General features: G+C 43.8%; 1 protein-coding gene across 1 annotated transcript; it reads left to right on the top strand.

Moving 5' to 3' along the window:
* Positions 1–1,275: 1,275 nt before the first annotated feature.
* On the top strand, positions 1,276–25,632 carry prim2 (DNA primase subunit 2). Its single transcript, XM_030378566.1, has 14 exons — positions 1,276–1,359; positions 2,348–2,497; positions 2,612–2,724; positions 2,836–2,927; positions 3,048–3,168; positions 4,464–4,559; positions 6,728–6,865; positions 12,909–12,976; positions 14,168–14,240; positions 15,095–15,280; positions 20,632–20,758; positions 21,985–22,067; positions 24,278–24,346; positions 25,302–25,632. The coding sequence occupies exons 2-14, from the start codon at positions 2,353–2,355 to the stop codon at positions 25,497–25,499; spliced, it is 1,509 nt and encodes a 502-aa protein (XP_030234426.1). The 5' UTR covers positions 1,276–1,359; positions 2,348–2,352; the 3' UTR covers positions 25,500–25,632.
* The last annotated feature ends 923 nt before the right edge of the window (positions 25,633–26,555 follow it).

Raw genomic sequence — 26,555 nt, forward strand, 5'->3', positions numbered from 1 at the left:
CACATAGATCATACACCCTTGAATTAAAAGTACTCATTGGTTTAGAAATGTAAACGTTATAGTGCTTATTATCCAGTAAAACTGCAGCTTCCCCGTTTACTATTTATTAACAAGCCAGTCTCGACCTCTCCAATATGGCGGCGATATTGACGCACAATCCAAGGGCCAATGCAGCATCTTTGAACGTATGTCTATGTGCAAAACGACCGCGTTGTGTCGATGGGCTTCCGTACCGCAAAAAAATCGCAAAAAAACCCATAAAACAATGAATAACATTTTATTACATAAATAAAAAGAGACAAAAACGCATTCGAATGTAAACAATGAGGTATTTAATAAAAATAAGGAAAGGAAAGGCAATTACATAAATAATTATGGGTTTGTATATTGATTATAATGTTAATTAATTGTTATATATTGCTGTAATAAGAATATTATTGTGATTCAACGTGTGTCCAGATAATTCAGATCCACGCCGCAGATAAAGTATGTACATTAATTCATATATTTCCCAGTACTCTGAATGAATCTTCAACACTTCTAAATTAACTGTAGTTTTTGTAGTTCTGAAATAATATAGTTAAACATATTATTTCAGAAAATAAAAAGCTATATATAGGCCTACAGTAAATGAGATGCAACGGCGACACATCTAGACCACGGTTTTAGTTTAGGGCAAAAATATTCACCATTAAATACAAGTATATGAAGTGACTGCCACGCAAAGATCCAATGAAGGGTCTTAATGCGAGGTTGATAATAACATTACTTATTCTAACACATAGGCTCCATTTTTTTGAAGGGTGTGGATTCAGGCTGAAGATGAGGTATGTCGAAAACCTGAGGCTGACCTCTTGAAGATGAAAGAAGACTGGGGGGTAGTTGTCACTGTAACTCAACACATGTTTGGATCACGTATTTTTTTTAATATGCTCAGACATAACTTCAAGGTCTCTGCTGTCAAACACACTGTATAGGACATATATAGCCTACACAAAGATGCAATGCAAAACGTATGTGTAACTGTCTGAATGTGAATAGGGCACAAAATGCCCTTCTTTTTAGCAAGAGCCAGTAAATGATGGTCGGCTTGGATGTGTGAACTTTAGATATGAAATTATAAGTCGTAGTGTCTTTTAATTTTTTAAAGGGTCCATAATATTCAAAGGTGACCGTTCATGGAGCAAAATAAACTTTTATGTGTAACTGTAACCGGACATGACGCATAGCAATGACCCTGCCTGATTGGTTCATTCTCCCGGCTGCCAATGACGTCACCGTTTACCCGCGCTCGAGGAACAACACAGACAGTGCGGTTTGGCGGGGTTTGACAGTGAAGACCGACTCAACTTTAAGTTGGTAATGACAGCTTTATTATATTTTACTTTAGTTCTACTGGTAGTAACATGTCGACGGATTGTATATAGTGCAATTCTGGAAGGAGAAATTGCTTTCGCCTCAATGGCTTAAGCGTCACCAGAAATTGACAGTATAGCTAGCCTGATTAGCAGGTTGAGAGTTATCGGGCGTGTGTTTGGTTCTGCTACCCACATAGGATAGCGGCACCAGAAGCAGCCCATCAAAGGCATAACCACACTTTATCTTCCTCTAAGAACAGGCTAGTATATGAAGTTAGGATATGAACGAGGCGGTGTTATAAAGTTGTGTTGATGGCATGTGCTACTTCATCAGAACCAAAGGCAATGAATATACTCATTGCTACTTAAGAATACCTGTATGTTTTCCTACCATTGAAGTACAATTGGTGCAGAAGTCATTTTTGGAAGTAACACAGATCGGCACCCAACCAATGGGAATTCTGTTACCCGCAAGCGAGTTAAAGAGGATGTAACGACCTATTGAGTCTGACTTCCCTCCAGCACTGCCCTAATCATGAAAATATAATACTCATATGATTTAATTTAATGATGATACACTCAACAATATTGCACCTCTACGGACAGCTTCGACTCATCTTTGCTGCAGCATACCTTTGGTTTCACAAAAATCTGCGTTTGCAAACCTTGGTCAAGTAGTTAGTCTGAGGGGTAAAATACTTGTGAACACACAGAAGGATGCTACAACAAGACAAACATTGTATTATGTTAAACCAAAGGCATGCTGATACAAAGAGTTTGACCCAAGCTGTCCACAGAGGTGCAATATTGGGGAGTTTATCACCATTTAATACAATCAGATAATTGTATTTTCAGGAATAGGGTACTGGAAGGAGTTTAATTAGTCGCTTTCGGCTAGAGTTTCGATATCATTTAGATGACGACCGTTCACCATGTCAACTTTCTGAACTTGTCATGGTAAATTGTTTGTGTTGACTTGCCACCACTAGGAACCATGCAGTTTCCTGTGAGACAACGGAGGCTGATTGCCAACCCAAAGACGGAGCTCTATGTACATTTTCTGCAGTTCTATGGACAGCCCCCACTTGAAAACATATCGCTCTCAGAGTTTGAGACGTTTGCTGTGGACAGATTGAAACGTAAGACTTACCTGTTACTCTTGTGATTGTTGTATCAAAGGATCCTCCTTAAATATAGCTGAAGAATCCATCAAAATTGTTACAGATTATTACAATTATGTGTTTACATTCCAGTGTTGAAAACGGTTGAGAACTCGGGAGTGAGTCAAGTGAAGGGATCGGAGCCTTACCAGAAAAAGCTTGATAAGGAGTTTTCAAACCTAAACTTTCCAAACAAACCCGATATTGTAAGTATTGCGCTGAAGCTTACGCCAAATCATTTGGACAGTCTTTTCCCTGGTATAGGTGTTGCTCTGATCTAAGGTGGCTCATTATTCATCTTGATTGTGATTTGGCAGAAGGAGGAAGACAAGGACGGGCCTAATGAGTATGAGAAACGAAGAAAAGACCACATCTCCCACTTCATCCTCAGACTTGCATACTGTCAGACGTAGGTCTCCTCCACAATGCGCCCTTATTTGAATGCCCCTTATTTAGATGCCTTTTAGAACAGGTTTACCTTGATGTTGTATTTTCTAATGTCTGTTTTGTTTTCCATGTTCCCCTAAAGGGAGGATCTCAGGAGGTGGTTCATTCAGCAGGAAGTGGACCTTTTCCGACACCGTTTCAACCGCCTGACTTCAGTCCAAAAAAGTTCTTTTTTGAAACACAATAACCTGCATTATGAGACGGTAAGGCCTGTACAACGCCTTATTGAGCACGTATTATACTGTAAATGCAACATTTTGATGTGAGGCTCCATAAATGACTTGCTGTGCTCCATTGTTCAAAAGTGTAGTGGGTGTGGCTGGGAATTCAGGACTGGTAATCATCATAGAGACATCATCTCTCGGGGTATGGTGTTCATCTAAATCCAAAGTTAGTTGACCACCTGAACTACGTTAATGGATTTGTTAAACATGAGCTTCAGCAAATATGCAGAATAACCACATTCCGACCATTGGTCAAACGCATTACTAGTCCAGGTAACGTGAATACAGAATGAAACTACATGGGTTCCTCCAGGCCTATTGGAATGTCACATGGAATGGATCAAATGGCAAAAAAACGTTTCAAAGAACCGCTCGCCTATAGCTCAAACATTCCACTAGATGGCACTGTTGATCATGGTACTATGCTATGATCCTCTGCCCCTATGCATTTTCCCTTAAAATGTTATCTTTATCCCTTAACAAAAGATCATGACAATATCAGAGGAGGATGAACAGAAAATGTTTTAATTTGACATTTGTTACTATTTTAGTCGGGAGACGAGAGCATGAGAGACGGGTCATTAAGGAGCAGGGAGGGTTAAGGGGTCTTGCGCAACGTCAATGCGGGGACATGTGGGATTGAACCAGGACCTTTCAGAGACGAGCCACTGGCCTAACCGGCCCTCCCACTGATCTGAGACCTCAATACATCGGCTCTACATAATGGGTGCATGTTGGCATCGGCTGTTATTAGCAGAATAAAAAACAATAAAACATCATTCATTATTCAAGCTAATTCAAGTAAACCCTTTGTTTTGCTCTGACCTTTTCTTGTGCCTCAGGATTAGTGATAACAGGCTGAAAGGCTTGGGTTTATTACTGCCTTTTGAGTAGCAGCAATTATAAAAGGCCTGTAGTGTACCACAGCCTGAGAAAGTGAAATGATGCTGCCAAATTTGTTGTACAGTGGGCATGTAGAATTTCTTATTGTTATCGTTGGGGATACTGACATTCAGTGTAGTTTAATATCATAGTTTGAACCTTTATTTGGTGCACTGCATTTATCTCCTAATTAATCATATCAATTCTTCCTTTACCTTCCAATTTGAATAATACAAACTAGTACCATCTTGTATTGCGCTTATGTTCCAACATTGTCAAAGAATTTCGTTCCATTTTTTTAAATGGATCTAATCCGTCTGTGCTTTTTTTTAAATGTTCAATGTATCTACTTCTTGTACTACTTGTTTATTTCTGTCAATAAAATTCTTCAGGTTGGCCTGGTAGAGAAAACGGCCCTGACTGACAAACTGGTCCAGTCCAGCTACGCCGGCAGTGGCTCCAAAGTGGACACCCAAGACTACTACAAAGTGAGTCGTCCTGTTTCCTTAAAACGCTCTCTGCCTCGTGGTTTACAAAAACGCAGCATTAAACACGACACAGAAAATGCCATTCATAGCGTATCTCGCTTCCGTAATGTGACACATAGCCGGTAGGAGCAATGTGATTTGGGATCCGTACTGGATTTTATTGGTTTGTGTTGAAGTGACTGCCCGAGCTGTCCACTGTGTGCTCGCCCGCTGCAGACGTTGTGTTTATTTATGGGGCTGAGTGGAAACATGGCTGTTGTGGATTTGAGATGTTCACACTAAAAAATCTGCTGTAGAGGAGCTATGCGAATGGGTCATGAATAATAGACAAGCCAGTTGGTGGATTTTGTTCTATAGGTGAATCAGTTGACTGTGGAATTAAGCTAACAAGGTAGACATGTCAATTTGGATAAAATAACATGAAGTTTCTATTCCAACTTTCATTTGTTGTTAGGAGCATTGCTTTCCAAGATCATCCATGATTTTGTTGGTGATTATGAACGAGGGCTTAGTTTATTCAAGATAATCCACTGCATGCGATCACTGAGTTGTAAAAGCAATCTTCCTCAGAACCCTTATGTCACAGCCAGTCCATACCATGAAATGCAAAGTTGGCTCCGTTGCAGTATTAATTGAAAGCTGGGGCTTTGCATTTATAAGAATTACCCAATGTCCTTTCTGCTTAGAATTAAAAATTGAATAAACCTGGGACTGGTTCATATTTTATTCGGACCCATTTATTACAGCTAAACTCTTATCGATAACCTTTTTTGCCACATTTTCCTCCTGCTTTGGTGTGAACATGGATTCATGTGAAATCTCTGCAATGAAGTGCTGAGACATTAAAGCAATCGTGGTCTACTAAGTCCCTCATTTAGAGAGCTTTTGAATCCTAAGTAACCCTTCAGTGATGGTGAAATTTCAATATCTTCATGGACAACCTTGAAGAATCAGTTGAAGAGCTTGAATAATACATATAGACATTTAATTAAGTTTTCCATTATTTATTTTACCTTTCCTCGCTGCCGGATAGATGCAACTTGTTAAGCCTTCTACTTATGGCTGTGTTTTGCAGAGGACCTCACAATATGACGTATATTACGATAGATTGGTCACGATGAGATTTGATCAGGATACCTTGTGACGCATCATTAACTGAAAATATTATAATAGTCTTTTCCATCACCATTTATTCCAAAATAAGTCCAGGCTTTAGATTTATATGTGGACGGCATATTTCCTAATTTCTTCTTCTGGTTCTCCATATTTGTTATGACCGGTGTGGGAGTTTTACTTGTTTTATTCGATTATAATTATTACCTTGGCTTGTATGCGATATGAATGAGAAAAGCATCGGAAAATAGTCTTCTGAAGAGACTCTTTACTCTTAGATAGTCATCCGATGTTCTGAACCTTCTGTTCTCACCCAGTATCTACTATTACTCAGGCCTGGGAACCAAGGTGACGCACGGTAAGACAACGAAGGTAGAGAATGTTCAGACGAGGACGTTGATAAGTTAGAGGTGATGATGATACATGGCTCAAATCCCAGAATACCGGACATGACGGTTGGTTGGTGGTGAAGCCATTTTAGGGCATTGTTTGATAACAACCCTGGTTTGGAGCTTATGGGAGGAATCAGAGAAGCGACGATATTAAAACTGTTTACCGAAACTTGAAAAGCAGGTGTTCTGCAGACCATCTCGGCTTTTGTGTTACTTTGGCAAACCTCCTAATACCAGTCGTGAACTTTATTCAGTGGTTTATTTTCTTGTTAGAATTCAAGTGTTGTGCTTTCCACAAAACCAGCTCCCCTGACCTCACCAAAAATAAATTCTTTCTAGTACCAAAAAGTAAAATTGTTGTATTCTTACATTCAATCTATAAACATTTACATTACATTTATTCAGCGGACACTTGTGTCTTAGGCAACCTTCAATTAGTGCTTTTAACAATGACCAAGGTATTTGAAACAAAAAATGTATACATGCTCAAATATGCCAAGTATTATTGTAAAATGTTCCACATATTTTTTAGAGATACTTGGCATCGGCGTATCCATACAATACGACGCACTTAAAATATCACGACGCTTGGCTCCATCCATTTGGTTCCCCCACCCTACCTGTTCTCAAACGCTCGCTGTTGTCATGTGTCGGGTCTCGTAGGTTCCTTTCCAAGACGCCCTGGATCTGGTGAGGAACAGGAAGGCGTACCTGAAGGCGGGCTACGTGTACATCCCCCAGCAAGACATCGTCATCACCGTGCTCAACGACTTCCGCACACAGCTGTCCAAAGCGCTGGCGGTAAGTGGCCAGCCGACCCTACAGCGAAGGGGCTGAACCTAAAGCGGCATTGCGCCTCATACTGACGTTGTTGCAGACACCTCTCAAACCCCCTCGTTATTAGAACGTCAGAACGCTGTGGGGAAGATGTGATGTAATGTAATGTAAAGCAATTTTTATTGAGCAATTTGTGTCATGGTGTCCAAACACACAAGCCAGACGGTAATGTGTTTTTCACACTTGTGTTGGTAGGATTGCATATACCGCTCATGGTGCAAATTGGACGCGGGTCGGACCACTTACAGCGAATGTAGGAAAATTGCATCGAGTCCGCCTTCGGAAGCTGAATATGCTGATTCGTGTTATCGTGTGGTGCTTTCGCCCATCATTTGAAGGCCTTTAAAGTTTGTCACACCCATTTCAGCACTTGGATATGTTTTCCATTCCCCCATCCACCTTCTCCCAGTGATCAATACATTAGTGGGCTTGCTCACAGCCACGGTTTCGAGCAATTTTTCCCATTAAAAGTGAATAACAATCCTTTTGACGGTTACTAAAAGTCTCCCGAAGGTCACCGAAGAGCCCCAAACAAATAATAGCGATACAAGTTTTTGGTTTCAGCTTTGTTGCGGTAAAACGTGTCCACAGAGGCAGACAAAAGTAGAAGCAACGCTTTTCCTCTGCCGAATGGGTGCTCTGAGCGGATGCTCATTGAAATGCAGGACAACAACCTTGCTCCCAAACATGTTATGGCATCCAAAAGAAGGCCTGAAGGATGGTGCTTGTTAGGATTGGTTCTCTCTTGCAGTTTTTGTTTGGTTTGCACGGATGTGTCATCATATTGAGTTAGAGTTCTCCGACAGGCATAGCTGCTATTGGGTTCCACAATGCCTTTAGCATAGTTAGCCCAGTCGTGGGTTGACTTCCATCTGATGGATTTTGAGGTTTATTCTGTTTCTTTAAACATGCAAGCAAAGGAAATGAGGCGGGAGACTCTGAACAAAAACGTTTAATTGTTTGCTGTTGTCCTTTCACTAGAATGTTTTATCTTCTTATGCCGAACAATCATATATTGTTTTCCTTAATAACTGTCATGAATAAAATTGACTTAATTCCTGAATGCTTCAAACTACTTCAGTGAACACACAATAATACTTATCATGTAGACTAGTTTTGTGTCTGGTTTATTGCTGTGTGTGTATAATCAAATAAAGCCCCCTGCAAAGCATATAAAGCAGGGGTCTCAAACTCGACCTACCTGGGGGCCGCCGGAAGGTAGAGTCTGGGTCAGGCTGGGCCGCATCAATTATTCAACAGAAAAAAGGAGCACAACTGACCCAATCTAATTTCATGATCGGGCTATCATTAGATCACGTTGGCTATGGTATCGCTGACAGCACGGGACATTTCATAGCGGTTGGTGGAAACCGGGACATTTTAGCGTCCTTTGGCTTTTGTCGGGACTCAGGAAGCGCAACTCAAAATTGGGACTGTCCCGGCAAAACCGGGACATCTGGTCACCCTATCACAAGCGATAAAAAAGTGTGGAAAGCCACTCAGCAAAAAGGTGTGTTTGACAACAACGCGCAGGCCGCACTAACACTAAACTTTGTCAAGTAGGGGGAGACAAAATATCATCCCGCGGGCCTCAATTGGCCCCCGGGCTGCGAGTTTGAGACCCCTGATATAAAGGAATGCAAAAATAAATGTAATTATTCCAACAATATTGTTCCAAATAGAAAATATCACGCAAATCATTGTACAGGGATTGTTTGACATGTATTCCTAAAATAAACGTATACGGTATGCAAAAATGGCTGCAAATGGACATCCATGATGTATGTACTAGGGATGTCCCGATCCAGCTTTTTGCACTTCCGATCCGATACCGATATTGTAGCTTTTAGCATCTGCCGATACCGGTCGATCCAAGCATGTATTAAAGATTAAAGATATTTACTTATTTTGTTGTACTACTCATGTTGAAAAGGGTTTTACTCTTTAGAACAACTAGCCAACTTAATTAGGTTAGTTTGAATAATCCACAATAGTTGGTAATGAGAAGCTGACCTGTTTATTCAGGGTTAAATAAACACAAAATAGACAAAATAATAAATAGTCAAATTACCACACACACACTGAATTGGCATCAGTGCTCTGTTCTTGAACAACAAGAGTGTAAACAATATAACATTATATATAAAAGCAACACACACAAAACCTGAGTAGAAAATAGTCAAATTACCACACACAGTGTGCGCTAGGTGTGCTGAACAACGCTGGCCGAATTTGGGGGGAAAAGCTGAAAAGAACTGGAATGGATTACCTACATTGGTGCGCTCGAAAACAAACTGGATCGGGAGTCCGGATCGGGATTTTCCCGTGCAGGCCGATCCGATATTGATATGCATTTTTTTGCTAATATCGGCGGCCGATCCGATCCAAATATCGGATCGGGACATCCCTAGTATGTACCACAAAATCGAGGCAATGGTACTGCTTGAGGTAAATGGTCTCAAATGATTGACAGAGAATAGTCCATGTGACCCATGACCATGTTTGTAGTCTTCACCTGTTCCCTACATGTAGCCTGGTCTGTAGTTCTATCCCCTACACCGGGGTTGCTCAAGCTTTTACGAGCCAAGATCCATTATTACAGTCGCCAGTCTGCCGAGATCTACCAGTCATTCTACTGATGGCCTGCGAACGTTGCCAGATTGACAACATAACTGCTAACCTTTTCCTCACGCGTTCTCCGTCACTCTCTGCCACTCGCTGGATCTCACCCGCTCTGGCACACACTCAGTCGCACACACATTACACGCTGCCCTGTTCACCTCTGCATGTTCAGCAACGTTTGTTCTGTGTGCCGCACCTTTCCCGACCCGGTATTTGTTTAAAGAAATTGCTTGAGGGTGTGTTCTGTCACAAAACTATATTCTTATTTTTCATTGCACATTTTTGAGTGGGCATACGGAAATCAGTATGTAGTTTGGGTTTAAGGCGTACACCTGCGTATCTCGTCCACTGCGCCAATCTGTCATTAACCATGTCATCAAGTATTTGAACAAGTCTAAGTTAATCGTCTTCAGTACACAAACCGTTGCCTCTTCTTTCTTTGTCTGCTTTCGGATAAAGAAAAGCTTAAATCGCAACAGGATTAAAAATACATGAAATCTGGGCGGGATTTTTATCTGGATTTGCCAACGTCGGCAAGCTCCCTTACCCAATCAAGCTCACGGATTGTGGGCTTTTGTTTAGGCTGCAAATCAATGAACGATGAACTAATCAGGGTAGTTGTCCAGCCTCACAGATCCAACAAAACCTTTTTCGCTTACATGAATAGTTTTTAAGGACAGTATATTTTTATGGGCTCAACGGACGATTGACAAATAGTATTAGAGACCAAACAAATGGTTGAGGAAGATGACAATGTAACATCAGTTGGAGGTGTGGCTAGGCTGATGTCAATCAAGCCCCCCCCCCCTCAACTGTCAACATTGAACACATGACTCGTGTGAAAAGTAACCCCACAAAACCTTTTATGTAAAGTCAATTAAAAACACCTTTTGAGTATGACCCTGTCAGAAACCTTGCAGAAATTTGACCACGGATAACAGCAAAGCACTTTTTGGAAACGTGTGCTAAATGTGCTCAATGTGCTCAATCTTGGAACCTGTCATTATGGTTTTATTTTTTTATTACTTGGACATTGAAAGTACATTTTGAATGCATTCACTAAATGTCCATGTGATATGCATTTGGCATTACATTTTGACATTTCACGGTTTTCTTTTTCACTGTTGACGTCTAACTTTGATATAATTTCAATTAGGTCTGCAATGTTTTATGTAAATTGTTGCATTGGCCATAGTGATAATATCTGGAAGCGAGCCACCAATGTTTTGTTAGGAAAATGGAAGAAAAAATAGGCCGTTATGCTAATAAGAGAGCTGGTGTTTCCAACCAATCAGCATTTAAAAAACACTTTGTTCCTTGCCTTCAAAGGTTTCTCTGAGGTTTTTTTTGGCCAGGAAGCAAATGATTTTGACTGGCCACCAAGGACAGCCCATATCTGCCAGCGATTACACAGCTTGAAACTCCCTTGTTGTGAATGAAAGTCATTTTTAAGGGTGCACAACATATGTAACTGGATATTCTCTGGCATTATCTGGATATGCAGTGTGCATTCAGAAAATATTAAGACCCACCCTTTTTTCACATTGCCATAAATTGCAGTCATGCTCTAAGAAGGACGACATTAAATATGTTCCTAAAAAATGTACACACAGTAGCTATGCATAGATAGTTGAGGTATAATAACCGTTTTTTAGAAAAGTTTGTCAATTCGTTAAACAGAAATCAAGATTTCACATTTACCATTTAGTCGATGCTATGCTCCAAAACGTTGTCCAATACCGTGAGGACACTGCTGCACGTTTGCAATAACCAAACTGAACATGACCCCTGGCCCTAACCCTAACCCTCGCTGTGTTATTGCCTTACTCCTGCAACCGACTTCTACAGGGCCATTATTTTTATATATTTTTAATATGAGACTCATATCATTTCCTCCCCAATGGGGTTGTTTCCTGCCAGGGTTTGCTTACATCCTCCCGGCTAAGACACAGCTCGGGGGGGAAAACCGTAAAATACCATTTCATCACTCCTTCACCCCCAACTATTGATAGGGAGCTGCCACTCTGTATTCACTAGCCTCCCTCTCCACCTCTCTCTCTCTCTCTCTATCGTCTCTCGCTCACGTGTGTGTGTGTGTGTGTGCGTGTGTGCGTGTGTGTGTGTGTGTGTGTGTGTGTGTGTCTAACACTCACTCACATATTTATATATACCACCGGCAGGTGCAGCTAAATCACTTTTTCCTCCCCAATGTGCCGCCACAAAAGTAAACCTGTCCAATATGAAGGGGTACTGGAACAGCGGGTCGGACTGTCCAATGTTATTATGGGGCCCTTCCTGTAGCCAAGCGGGGAGCCATTGCAGCGGTAATGAAGTTGGCACATTGACATCGCACACTCCCACTCGGTTCGACTTGGTTTAAAACGAGGGTGGGAGTGAGGAGGTTGTCACGGTTTTTTTCTTTGCGTCAACTACGACAATCTATTTCCCATCTCCTTGTAGTTATGTTGGGCATAAATGGAGAGTACGGAGGCATGTTGTGGTGGCCGGGCTTGTATTCGCGATGGCCGGTTTTTTGTTCATGGGATTGATGTGCGTTCTCTCCCACTGCTCCCACTGTTCCCACTGACATCAATGAGAGATTGCGTGGTGGAGGAGGAGAGAGAGAGAGGGTCGTTAGGGAGCATGCGATGGTAAGCTGCTGCTCAGCACGACCACATTGCTCGCCGTGGTCATTTTAATTTGAACCGACAGAAATATGGCAGCCATGTCTTGATTTATGCATTGTTGCTGATTGCCTTCATAATGCAAATCAGTTTACTTAATGAAGCATTCATTTTTATTCCCGATCAATTCCGTTCGTTTGTTTTTCTTATCAACGCTTTCCCTTTTGTATGCAGCATCCAATTTCGCATATCCCCCCAATGTTTAGAAATTTGATTAATCAACAGTTTCCCTTGACGTTATGCAACTATAGTTACTTAAATTGTGGTTGCTAAACTGCTAAACTCAATTATTTTTTGAGAATGTAAACATAATTGTAAATTTTGTTATGTGGCTCTGTTTGTGTTAACAATGTTCTTTGGACAACACCCCAAACTTCAGTTGAAGAATACAAATGTTGACCATCTACAATAAGTGACGTGAAAAAAGCCACTGGCTACTTTCTCCGGAGCGTTTGTGGTCTTGTTTTTTGACGTATGCTTTTGTATTGTGACACTCTAATTCATACTTGTCATGCTAAACGAAAAGTGGTCACTCAAGTTTAAATCAATTCAGATGTCATTCCATTCTCTCACTTTGTCTCCTTGTCCTCTGTCTCTTTCTCTCTTTCTCTCTCTCTGTCTCTGTCTCTCTCTCTGTCTCTCTCTCTCTCTCTCTCTCTGTCTCTCTCTCTCTCGGTCTCTCTCTGTCTCTCTCTGTGTAGTTGACAGCCCGTTCTCTGCCGACCGTGCTTTCTGACGAGCGACTACAACCTCTTCTCAGCCACCTCAGGTATTAATCCTCTCATACAAGAGCATTTTCTTGTCGTTCCTCCTGACGATTTCCCATTCGACACAGTTCTCATTGTTGTTTTTTCCCCGCTCGTCTTAATGTACAGCATTGTTATGCAAACAGTAGTAGTAGGAATGAAAACGGTGGGCTTTAATTTAGTGCAAGTAAGGCTGTTTAAATTCGTATGCTTGCATTAATTGCCATAAATTATTTATAGATTATATCTAGAACATATCTTATTAATGCTTTGGTGTCTTTTTCCTTTTAACCTTAACTCTTGTATGCATGTATGTATTAATATATGTATGCATGTGTATGTGTATATATATATATATATTTATTAAAGATTATACTTCAGTCGATTTGGTCCCATGACCCGGCTGGTTTGAAAATGTCAGCCCCTGCCAACACGTTCCAAGCCATTTGATTTCCTGTTTTCACGCATAACAATTGAACGTGTGAAATTTTTTAAAGAACACAAGAGAAATTATCTCCATACCAAAGCGGCTTTCCTAGTGTTGTTTCTCCCGCACCAAAGACAGCCCAGAAAACACTGGCTTTCAGGGCTGTTTAAGGGCTGCGTTTGACGAAGATAATGAGAATGAAACGACAGGGAAGTGGCTGGCGCACGCCCAATGGTCGTTTGTGATGTTCCCCAGTATAAAGAGTGAGCCCACCGTTTAAAAGGTCAACCCCTGCCGTCGTGTAAAGCCTCATGGACAAAAGAAACGGCCACAGTAGCTCCACACCGGGGATTTCATGAGAAATGGTGTTGCTACAATCAAGAGCTGTTGGCACAATTATCCTTTTTGTACAAGCGTCTCTACGTCGTGTGCAGTCGGTGTCGGATCGAAATGGGTTTCCACTTGGAGCATCTGCTAGCAAAACAAATTACACGACAAGTAGGAACATAGGGCGGCACGGTGTGATGTGATGAGATCTCGTTCTGTGGAACCGTAGAGAAGCAGACTGAGTTTCAAGGAAAAAACGTGCTATGTTTGGTGCAAAACGAATGCATTTACAACCGCCTGGTTAAATCAACGTACCTAGTCTCGGTCACAAAATCCATCATACTCCATAATTGCATTTCTTTACGTGTCCTTTTGGTAGTGCCTCCCTAGGGCCTGGCTGTGGTGCTCTCCATTCGGACTGTATTTTCTTGTGATGTATCTTGCCTGTTTTCTTTCTTAGTCACGCTTACGTTGGACAGGATTACAGTATCCAGAAGAACATGGGGAAGATCTCCCTGGAGCAGATCGACCCGGTGAGAGCACTCGAGCCCCGGCCCTCTCACTCGACTTGAGATGTATTAAATAAAAACAAGCCGTGGCCATGGCCCTCACCACGTTATTTATCACTTCATCTGGAGTCGTGTAATGAGCAATGCTCGGTGTCCACTGTTCCACAATTAGGGCTTTGACTCCGGACTTCGTTATTCGAATATAATTCGAATATCAAAGAATAAATCAAAATTCAAACGAATATTAGGCAGCCCTTAATATTCGAACCCGTTATGGGCAGGTCAAGAGGGAGAGACGTCGGAGAACCCCACGCAGTCTATTCATAATGTTGTAATGACCACGGAAGAGGCAGTGAATGAAGTACTGATTAGACAGCGATTTATTAGAAAACCTAATGAACCGTTGGAACATGCAGGACCGGTAACCATAGCAACGCCTGTAAACAAACCTCGCGAAGCCCAATCCAGGTCTTACTGAAGGCATTTAATGGTCAAAATATTATTGATAAATATATGAATATATGCGAATATTAATATGCAAACAAACTTCGAATATGATTTTTGGGCAAAGGTCAAAGCCCTATCCACAACACACAGCGGACGCTGCCGGTCCGTCTTCATAAATGTCGGCAAGAAATCAACAAGACATGCAGCCATGCGCTGTAGATACGATCCCGTATTGTCGGGGAAATCATTCCGACTTGTATACGCTCCGATAAAGTTATTGCTGAATTAAGTTAATTTAACCGCTGAAATCTATTGCACGCATACGATGTAATTTGGGAAATAGTTTTTGTGTGTGGACACTGACGTGGGGGTCATCTACCAGGCACGTTGTGGTCCAACCTAAAGTCTCCCCCGCCCCACCCCGCCTCCAGCTGTCAGGGAAGTCCTTCCCACTCTGCATGAGAGGGCTCCACCAGGCCCTGAGGGAGAACCACCACCTGCGGCACGGGGGCCGCATGCAGTACGGCCTCTTCCTCAAAGGCATCGGCCTCACCCTGGAGCAGGCCCTGCAGTTCTGGAGGTCCGAGTTCACCAAGGGCAAGGTGGACATGGACAAGGTAGTGTGGGTGTCTGTGTGTCTTGTGTCTGTGTTTGTGTTGCATGCAGGGTAATTGGGGATTATGAGGCGGTATTAGCGATGCGTGATATGATGTTGTAGCCCGAGACTTTGGTCCCTTGGATTTGTGTCCACAAGCTGAGAAAAATAACAAACCTGCAGCTTAAATGGTGTAGAATCCTACCCGTGACCTCTGTGTTACGATGAAACACTGGAAGGAGTAAATGAAAACGAAAAGCGAATCGGTCCACGGGAGTTATCGTCCCCTCCTCGTCCTTTAGACGGTCATCATGTAGCCCTTTTTGTGATGAAGCCTTTTTCATTAAACCTCTATCACTGTTTCAACCGTCCAATATGGAATGGCTGCCAGCCGCACTCCCAACATTACAGTGGAACGAGCCGGTCTCCTACGGCTTCTCAGGCCACTTGTAAAGCCCAGCGCTGAAGCGGTTTTAATCTCAACTCCCCTACCGTCCGGAGACAACGTGCCTCCTGGTGCCCCCACTCCCCCCCCCCCCCACCTCCTTCCCCCCCCCCCCCCCCCCCCCCACCTCCTTCCCCCCCCCCCCCCCCCATCCTCCTCCCCACCCGCATCTCCCCAGGTGTGAAACAGATGGGCAGCTGTTAAAGTCCAGCACCCCCCCGCACCCCGCCCTCTCTTCCCTCCAGCCTCCACTGCCTCCCCCGTGCCCAGGATAGAGCAGCACTCCGCTGACCAGATCACCTCCCTCTCTCTCTCTCTCTCTCTCTCTCTCCCCCCCCCCCCCCCTCTCTGCTCTCCCTCTATGATGTATGTGTTGTGTCAGGATGGCGCACTTTGTGGCAGGCTGCACAAAGACTGCTCATTAGTATGCGACAGGCACGGCGCAGAAAAAGGCAAGAGGCAGCGGCAGCGAAAGCAGCAGCAGAGCCAAAAGGAAGGCCTGGGGGAAGAGACATGTTATATTAGTCTGAGGAGGGGTCGGGAGAGGTTGCATTAGTCTGTACCGAGACAGAGGGGTTATATTTGTGTGTAGAGACAGAGAGAGGTTGTGTTGGTGTGTGTAGCGAGAGGGAGTTGGTATTAGTGTAGAGAGAGCGCGAGAGAGAGGGGATGCATTCGTTTTCAGAGAGTGTGAGAGAGGTTGTATTAGTCTAGAGGGACAGCCGGAGAGGTTGTATTAGTGTGGTAAAGGAAGAGAGTGAGAGCTTGTATTCGCCCAGAGAGAGAGAGGGAGACAGAGGCTACGTTGGTTTAGAAATGAAGGGGTACATGTCATCAACAAGCTCCAGCCATTCTTTCTGTTTCTCTCCCTGTCCCACAGTTTGTTTCCCGGGACTGCCCGTGTATTTTAATCCCAGTTTGCCTACCGTATGGCCTCTGGTTGGCATTGCTTCAGGGCGGCTTGTGTCCTCGCCGCCCGGTTTGAGGTTAATGAACGCCTTCCACCGGCTGACCACTAATTTACGTAACGGCCAGCTGTGACGCCACGGTTCGGCTATAGCCCTCTGGATGAAGTGCGTATGCTGGCTTTTCTTTAAATCTGTAGCACGTCAGTCACACGCCAACCTGGGTCTGAACCCAGCCCTCGCCGTTCTGCATCTTGGATTTGTTCTGCACTCCATCTCACCTCGACTCAGATCTTTTGGCAAAAATACAGAGCCTTTATATAATGTTTGTTATGCTACTGAGTTGTCTACTTTATGATCTTTATTTACAAAATGTTCAAGGGATTTCGATCTGGTTTCAAGAGGGGTTACTTTGAGCACGGTATATTATCAAGTCTAAATCTGGAAGGAAAAAATGTATTGTATTTCATTTTTTTTTTTAAACGTCCCATAGGGCACAATAGTATAGTTGTCAGTGTTCATCCTTGAGCTGGGTTATATCTCTAAGGTCCAGGGTCTACGATCCGTACACATCCTTGAGCTTCATGCATAACTTTACCCTCCTCCTTAACTACCTGTCTTTCAATTCCAGGGCACTTTGGATGAAATCTAAGTGAATACTAGTTAAAGGTTAATCGTATGCATAATACAATATACCATCACTATGGACCTCATGCCAAACTGCCTTATGATGCATAAATCCACAAGTCCTTCACGTCTCCAGGACTCGCTGTCCCGGCGTCGACCCCCTAACCTTTAACAACGTCATGTTTCATTGCGAGATAGGGAGGGGGTGAGGTCAATCGGAAAGGTGCCGTCGCCACAGCTGACAATTAAAACCGCACCTCTGTTACTTATTGTTTACAGTGTTTGAGTCAACGTGCACGTCGCTGTGCACCGCCGCCGGCTCTCGGCCGCACTCGATAATGTGACATTTCGGAAACCTTAGCTTCCGAATCAATGTCACGCAAAACAGCCGGTGAATGATTGCGCCGTGCTGCGTCACGCAGTGCGCTCCGGGTCCGACCCTCAGCTGCTGGGAGACGTTCCGAGGCTTGTTTAAATAAGGCCCAAGGCCAAGCGCTACAGGGATGAGCACGGAGTGCACAGTCGATGATGTGCGCGCAGCAGGCCGGGTGCATAGGTAGATGGACGTAAAACCCTGTAATCCCAACATTTAATGCGGGCCAATTTAAATGGCTGGATGAGTTTATAACAGGTTTTTGATGGCCAGACATCGTATTTTTTTTTCTTTTTTCAGAGCATTTGATTTATTGATTGCCCTCAGGATTGAAAGAAAATACCTTCTCGTATAAATTGCCTACTCTACCTCTAACAGGGAGCTTAATGATTCCATGAATGGCTTGTCCGACCACCTGTGTGCGTAAGATTAACCAAGAGATAGTGAGCCAAGGCAAATAATTGGTTGGCAGACATGCCACGCATCACTAGCGTGAGGAGTAGAACTGCTTTTCTTCCACTTTCATGAATGTTTTGCGTATTAAGCTCAATATGTCACCCACTTAAGATTTCCTCCCTCCACTGCGCTTTGCTTGAGCTGGCGCGCGTGCTTTCAGAATGGATCGTTATTTGCCCACAGAGCATCGTGTTCTGCAATGTTTTGTGAAGCCCTAACTGCTCTTCACGGATATCTCTGTCATCCAGACCAATTGGCGGAACGCTTGGTGCTAATTTTACATATGATGGAAGTTTCAATCCGGCCCCTTTTGCCCTCTTGTGAAACCTTGTATTCAAAAGCGTGGTTGCATTGGCACAATGAAGAGAGAGCAAAGACAGTGAGGTTTACCTCTCTGGAATTAAATTTAACTGGCTTACCAGAAAAAAGTGAAATGCATGAATCCACATGGCACAGTTGCCCGTTAAGACGGGGAGTTTGAAATAGCCAGTGGACCATATAACACAATTACAAGGTGTTTTGACCAGCATAGATTATCCTTGGGCAACATGTGATGTAAATAAAAGACTGGAGCGTAGGGCACTGAGTTGAAACAAATTGTTCTTGGATGAAGAGGCATGCCTTAGACCAGCAGTGTAGAAGCAATCGCCAAGGAACATTGTTTTATGTGGTGGTGGTGGTGGTGGTGTTGTTGTTGTTGTAAATGTGGCCAGTGATTGGGCATTGAAGCGTGATGGAGCTTTTATTTTGGGAAGACCCTGTTGATCAAGCAAGACAGACTACTATGCAGCCTTGTTGGTGAAATGTCACTCCTCATTTGTTCAATGTTGTTTGCAGGTCAAAGAAAGATTTTTCCACCGAAGAAGAAAGAAAAACCTCAGATTAGTACAGTGGTCGCCCCTCGCGGTTTAAGAACGTTATTAACGACATTAATGAGCCTTTAACGAGGCGGTGTACTAAGAAGGCCTCGCCATGACGACCAGAAGTGGTTGTAAACCACATGTGTCTTTTGATGGTGCTGAAGGCCCCCTTTTAAAATTGGGTGGATGTGAAATTGGGGTTTAGTACCACATCAGACACACCATGGTCCATGTCCAAGAGGCTATTCCCAAGCGCACACACACACACACACACACACACACACACACACACACACACACACACACACACACACCCTTTATAATCCCCCTTTGATTGTGTCCTATTTCTCAGTGGCCATCGCCTAGCTTTTGGGGGTGGGGGGGGGGGGGGGGGGGTGTGATGTAACTCCAGAAAGCACTCTTCAGCACTGTTCCTGGTCCCCATCTCAACAGGCAGCCGGTCCGGCTTAAGGAATATGGCCGAGGCGTAGGAGCGTTATATACTCATTATATACTTTTATTCATTTATTTGTTTATTCATCGATTTGTTAGGCGTGCACGAATAAGATTGTCATAGTCTAATCTGATTTGTCAGGTCAGATCCAATCGTCAACTGATCGTCGAATCCTATACAATATATTTATGTATATATCAATGAATCGATGATCCTTATATTTTTGCCTTATATACTATAATAAGGGCTAATGTAATATAGCATACTTAATATAATACATCTACGAAATCAAACAATTGCTGATTGCATATTTAAAATACACGTGAATGCACATGGAACAAATGCAGCACCATTTCATTTTAGCAGAGCAGTCATTTCCACCAGCGCAGGTGGAACAGTGTGGAATCTGCCGTTCACATCGTTTGCCTTTTAACTTCATGGTGTTAAAATGCTGCAAAACTTTGGTTATTTTTTCTTTGTGAATCCTTTATACCACGGTGCTAAAATTTGATCTGTCAGAAAAATTCTTTATTGTATGGTGCCACTGCCAGTACAAAGGGGTCCAATATTTCAAATACATTTATGTAAACAGTGAGCAATCTGAGAGGCCAGACGTGATCGGATCAAACATTGTTTGTTTTGTAAGAGCTGAATGTAAAGTGTAGGTTTTGTTCTTCGTGTGTAACGTTTTTATAACGAAATCCTTTTCCACTTTATTCGTTCATTCAACATTTTGTGATGTGAATCATTGCAGCCGGCCGTCCTTTAACAAACGGCTTCCAAATCCGTTGCCGGCTGGGCTGAAGACAAAAGCGCTGTTGAGAATTGTGAATCAGATAAACAAATTATGAAATGAATGAACCAACACATTGTTTAACGCTGGATAATTGGGCCTATTAAAGCATGGTCTTAATCCTAACTGCATATTTCTGTTGAAAGTGCATGGCGTGCTTCAACGATTGATAATTGAGAGAAAAAAAAAAGTGTTTAACCGACAAGTACTCCTGGTGCGACCTACTAAGCCTAGCAGCGACTAGCTGCGAACATCCCCAGTGTTTGAACATCAGCTGTCTGGGCTGTGGAGGAAAGCTCCAGGACAACCCCTCTCTTAAGTCCCGCGATGTGACTCATTAGGTGAAGCATCCCTTCCATACCGACGCACCGAATGTCAATACCTGTCTTCACCCGACCCCCCCCAAGTCCGGGGAGTTCACGAGGAGTGTTCCTCAAACCTTTGGTTCTTTCTTCCGTAGTTCGACAAACAGTACGCCTACAGCATCCGCCACAACTTCGGCAAGGAGGGCAAGCGCACCGACTACACGCCCTACAGCTGTCTGAAGGTGATCCTGTCCAACGCTCCCAGCCAGGGCGACCACCACGGTGAGCAGGCTTCCACCGACCGCCGCGTAAACACACCGTTTGTAGCCGTTGATGTCGGCCCTGAATTATAGATGAGAAAAACACCATATGAAGACAAGCCTGACGTTTTTTTTGTTTTTTTCTTAACTGTCTGTTAGTGAATCCATATCCAGTGAACACCGAATCAAAAAGTGTTGTCTGTTGGGATGTTTTGTTTGTGCGCAGGGTTTTTTTCCTCCATAACGTTGTTTCAACCGGGCTCCCAAATTGACAGAAAAAAACAAAAAATTAAATCAAGGGTTTATGAACTACGTGGTAGTAAATTTAATATAAAGCATATACTATAAAACAAATCATTGCAATCGGTTGAGAAATGTAAGAGTTATAGTTATAGTTTTCATCCAGCAAGAACTGCAGCTCTCCCAGCTCTCTGCAGCTCTCTTCAAGTCTTGACCTCTCTAATATGGCGGAAACGCAGTGACGCGCCCATGTTTATTAATCTACGGGAAATCCAGCATCTGAGCAGTCCTACAGGCCCCAGGTGCAGCTACTACCACTAACGATCCACAGCCACCTGCCACAAATCAACTTCGACACATCTGTATCACGTGACCACCTGCATGACCTCTGCAGCCCCTTTAAAAATAATAAAAAAGTGGGGTTGCTCTTTCAGCTGTGATGAGGTCAACGTGCCCCACCACACTAGGGTGTGATGCGGTGTGCCCACGCGATTAGGGCTGAACGATTTGGGGAAATAGTCTAATTGCGATTATCTCGACCATTATTGCGATTGCGATTTAGTAATGCGATCATTTTTTAATTTATTTTTTATGTTCTGTATTATTCACTAAACAAGCAATAAATCGTTCTTTAGTACGATCAACACAACATTGGAAGCAGTCAACATTTAAACAGCTCTTTCCTTTAGGCCAGGCCTATGTGTTGAGTCGAATTGATGCATTAATTGATATTATAACGTCTTTATTTAACTATGGAATTGTAAAAAAAAAAAAGAAAAAGTATCTTACTGATCTCCAGGCAGTAACAGTAAAAAATAAATATATATGTATATATATTTATTTTTTTAATCGCATCCTTTGCGATTTGCATATCGCGTTCTCTTACATGGAGATGTCGGTTTGAATCCGACTAATCGTTCGGCCCTACACACGACGATACCTCAAGGTTCCAAAGCGGTGGATGGTGATTGGGGTTGTCACTGACTGGCTGTCATGTTCTCTGTCTAGGATGTCCGTTCCGTCACAGCGACGCAGAGCTCCTGAAACAGAAGCTTCAGTCCTATAAGGTGTCTCCCAGCGGCATCGCTCAGGTAGGAGTCCCCCCAGCCGTCTGCTTTCATATCTCTTTGTATCTGTCAGTCTGGCGTCCTTGCGCATCAACCTAAGGTCAGTTCTTTTCTTTGAGATTTCTTTGAGAAGTGTGTTGAGTGGGTTTGATTCGTTTCCCGTGGTGCTGCATCACAAGTTTGAGTTTTTGTGATCTTGCTTCCCTTTTAACTCCAGCCAGGGAGCCAGGGCAGGCATGGTCTCTCCTGTCTTCTATAAATGTTAACGTACCATGTTTATTACGTGCACCTAATTGGAATTCATATCACGCGACGCATCGCGTTTCCCATTTTGTCTTGTGTGACTAACAAACATCATGGAAGTACTTTTGGCGGGGTTATTCTGATCTACACTGCCGCATGGCTTCAACGTACTGCAGATAACCGTCAAGAAAGAAGCCCAATACATAATTCATGATTTGACAACTTTAAGGATTGCCTTCTGTGCATTCTTTACCTTATTTTTTTCTGAAGAGCAGCTAGGCAAACATCTGGTCCGAACAGATTTAGCATAAATCATTCTCTGACAAGATGTTTGTTTACGTTTAAATATTGATTTACCTCTGAGTCAAGAAAGGCGTCGAGCAACCCGGAGACGGAGGGCATCTCGCTAATTCAGGAGCACAGCTACGCCCGAGCAGGCCGGTCTGCCATCAGATTAAATTAATCGCATCCTCCCCCCAATCTCTGTCATGTACCACCTTCCAAACGCACGAGCACAGAGTAGCTCTCTCTCTCTTCTCTCTCTCTCTCTTACCACGTCACTCCCTCAGCCTGCAGACTGGCAAGTAGGTAGACAAATTGGGAGCGAGGGAGTTAAGTTGGTGTGAACCCGCTCGCTGTGAACGGATTAACAAGCATAACATGGGCTCTGTGAAGCAGCCACCGCCACACTGCTGGCCAGAGGCCAGGCGTTGGCTGGGACTGGCACTGGCTCTGAGCAGGAATGAAATCCCCCAGAGACGTGTGTGTGTGTGTGTGTGTGTGTGTGTGTGTGTGTGTGTGTGTGTGTGTGTGTGTGTGTGTGTGTGTGTGTGTGTGTGTGTGTGTGTGTGTGTGTGTGTGTGTGTGTGTGTTGACGCTACTTTCTTCATGCAACCGATGCATTTTCAATCACAAGTCGGGCACGACACGCAGGTAGATTGAGTTAAGAAATCTACTGGCGGTGTTTGGAAATGGACTCGCTCTGTTACTGCCCTTGCCAAAGAAGCAAGGGTTTAGATGTAGTTTATCACAAAATGATACTGGTTAACCATGTTTTTACTTGTATGGTCAATTCATATTCAAAGAGTTTTTGAAGTCCTCTGCACATACAGAATTGTATTCAGGGCTCATCGCCTAGGCACTTAAATTTCTACTGGTGACTTTTTCATTTGGTGGCACCATTACAAATTTTGTCGCACCCCTTTTTATTAGACGGGAAAATGTCCTGTTTTAATTGCATATAGGGTGTCATACTCGTCCTCCAGAACCGTGCATTTCTTCACAGGCTCTTGAAGAGCGGTAGTGTTTTCATCAAATCTTGCACAATGTACCCAAACCCTTTTTTCGTATTATGATCAAAGCAGTGTGTCCTCATCGAGACCTGAGTGGGTCGTGTTTCCACATAGTGCACTCACACCGCCGCCACAACACAGAAGCAGCACTATACCTGCAGGCGCTGCTCTAAACCTGGGCGAGCATCGCAGCGCCTTCCATTACCGCTCACTGTATTAACCACAGAACAGGACCTAAATCTAATCTCCAGACGTGTGTTGTCCTTGTACGCCACAACATGTCGCGGGGCTCGGCTTGTGTGAGACCCGCGGGACGTCGAAGCTCCAACGAAACGGAGGCGCGCTCAGACCCAGAGTGGATCCCAAAGCCACTGACTGACTCCACAAACACTTGCTTTATATTTCTGTCGACTTTGAAGCGATATTCAAATTAAATGTGATTAAGTGTCTTCGTCGCTCATCCCCCTTTTAAAAAATGGTACATATTGGCTCATTGCCACTATGACACATAAACGAATAAATAATTAATTATGGTTTTTTTAATGGCACCACTGCGACCTATGGAAGAATTACCGCACGTCCACATGATAAATGGTTGCAGTCAGAGCCCTGGTATATATAAGTAAGGAATACAAGGCTGGTTCCATATTAATTAATTACTCTCTTGTTGGTTTTGTCTTTTCTTTTGTCTCCACCCAGATCCTGGACCTGGTGAAGGGAATGCACTACCAGCTGGCCTGCCAGAAGTACTTTGAGTTGACGCACAACGTAAGGGCGTCTCTTACCGGACATCTTATGAAAGAATCATATGCTCCGTTCCTCCCTACGTTTCCCCACCACTGAGTAGAGTCACATCCACGCCCCTGTGACTGACGGCCTGATTGGTCAGAAATTAGCCGGGAAAAGTCTTGAATCAAAACAAATCAAATCCAAGTTGACTTGAAACATTTATTCTCGCAGTGCGTTTCGCCCCACTCATAGCTGACAGATGTACTGTGTATGTCATTTCCAACGAATAAGTCAAATAGTAGCTCATAAATCTGACCATCAACACCATGAATGGTCTTGTATAATTCCATTCCATCTTGTGTTCATTGATTGTACACTGGGCGGTGTTGGTTTGAGTAAGGTTAGTGCTTCCTCACCATTAGGCTGAAGCAGTGCTTGAATCTACAAGGCCTGTTCCTTTTTGCCCTTTAGCCTATGCCGGGGAATTCAATTTGTACAAAACAACCAAAGTAACCAGTAGTACAATAACTCTTAATAATAGCCTTTTTATTTGTTAAGACAAAAATAAAGGTCACAAGCTGAAAGTTGGGCACTTCTTTGTCTCCAGACTTTGTCTTGGAACGCAACAGAGAACGGCACACAGACATGACGAGCCGAGTGCCGCTCCTAGGATTTCCTAAAGCACCATCAGCCCCCATTTCATCATTCCTGGACAATATCGGTCGGCGCGGAGCGAGCTCAGCCGTTGTTTGCTGCAGCGCCTCAAAGTATATATAGACATGCCTCGTATGAAGGAGCACGGAAAGAGGCTCGTCTGTGGGAACACAAACAGCGCTGAACTCCCCTCCTCTGTTTGTCTGAACATGTCTGAGATCCAAGCCACTGATCCTCTCCCCTCCCACGGCTCAAACCCCCCCCTCCTCGCACGCAAGTTTCCCCCTCTCTCCCGGCTGAACTTAGTTTGTGTTGTTCTTCTGCCTGTTTCCCCGCGCAGATCGAGGACTCTGGCTTCTCACTCAATCACCCCAACCAGTACTTCCTGGAGAGCCAGAGGGTGCTGGGCGGGGGGGGCAAGGAGGCGAAGGCCGAGCCCCCGCAGAGGGCTCCGGATGTGGCCGCCAAGCCGCCCCTCGACCCCCCAGCCCTGGCCGAGATGGCCGAGGACCTGGACGCCTACTTCCAGGACGGATGAAGAGGTCGAATCAGACACGGAACGGACGAGTCTTCGCCGATGCCGCCACGGGGGTTTAAAAATTGCTTGTTTTTGTATTGTTTTTTGTCCCCTACATCATACTATTAAAGTTTACTACTCTGCCTAAAGTTTACATCCTATTATTTTTCTTTCGGGGGATTTTCTCTGGGTTTCTGTCTTTAAACTTTCCACGTCTGCAGCGTCTTTGAGTTGTTAAACCAGTGTGCTGACGGTATCCGCTGCAGTTCTTATTCTGCTGATCAGGCTGGTTTTAAAGAGGTGTCTCTCGCCCGGTCGCCGCACGGAGAAACGGTTCCTCCAAGGATTCGCTCTTTGGTCCATAACAAGTCTTTTTTTTTTTTTATCCCCGTCTGTCCCAGAAACGGTGCTACCGTGGCTGGTTGGCGGCTAAATGGGGAGCGGTGAGGGGAGAGATGAAAGTCGACCGTTTTTTACGGGGGGAAATTGGCTTTGTGACGGCCCCATGCCGTTTAGCCTCAGATATATGGTTAGCAAATGATGACAAGTCATTTCCATATGTTCACCATTTGGCCGATTTTGCTGTTTCGCTGTCACGCTCTCGTGACATTGGTGTAAAATAGCGCCTTTCTGTAACTTCTTCCTTACGACGGTTTCTATTTTTTATAAAGTAGAGTTGATGGAAGGTTATAAAACTCGCAACCTTAAGCCTGTCGGATAATGATTCGAGTCTCGTGTATTTTCTGCTAATGAACATGGCGATGTCATTTTATGGAAGAGGATGTGTTGATAAATCCACTTCAAACGGGTGTAGCCCTTTTCCTCCAGTATCCCTGGCCTGGCGTCTTGAATATGTCAGATCCCAGCCCGTATCTAATACTAAGGGACCAAGAAATTGACATGCATCGCAGCACACGTATGGAATTAACTGTTTTATTAAAAGCCGGGCTTGGCAGCGTGCTGAGGATTTATACAACGATATAATGAAGTGTATGACTGCCCAGCAAGAGGCGCTGATATTTAATATCTGGCAGAGCTTGACATTTGACAAAGCTGGCACTTTTTAGACCCAGTATT

This window comes from Gadus morhua, chromosome 15, assembly GCF_902167405.1.
Source record: "Gadus morhua chromosome 15, gadMor3.0, whole genome shotgun sequence".
Taxonomy (NCBI): Eukaryota; Metazoa; Chordata; class Actinopteri; order Gadiformes; family Gadidae; genus Gadus; species Gadus morhua.

Bases quoted from the DNA above. Each gene is read 5' to 3' on its own strand.
- prim2 (XM_030378566.1), top strand. From the start codon at position 2,353: ATGCAGTTTCCTGTGAGACAACGGAGGCTGATTGCCAACCCAAAGACG. The intron at 2,725-2,835 runs GTAAGTATTGCG...GTGATTTGGCAG, and splicing joins TTCCAAACAAACCCGATATT to AAGGAGGAAGACAAGGACGG. The intron at 12,977-14,167 runs GTATTAATCCTC...TTTCTTTCTTAG, and splicing joins CCTCTTCTCAGCCACCTCAG to TCACGCTTACGTTGGACAGG.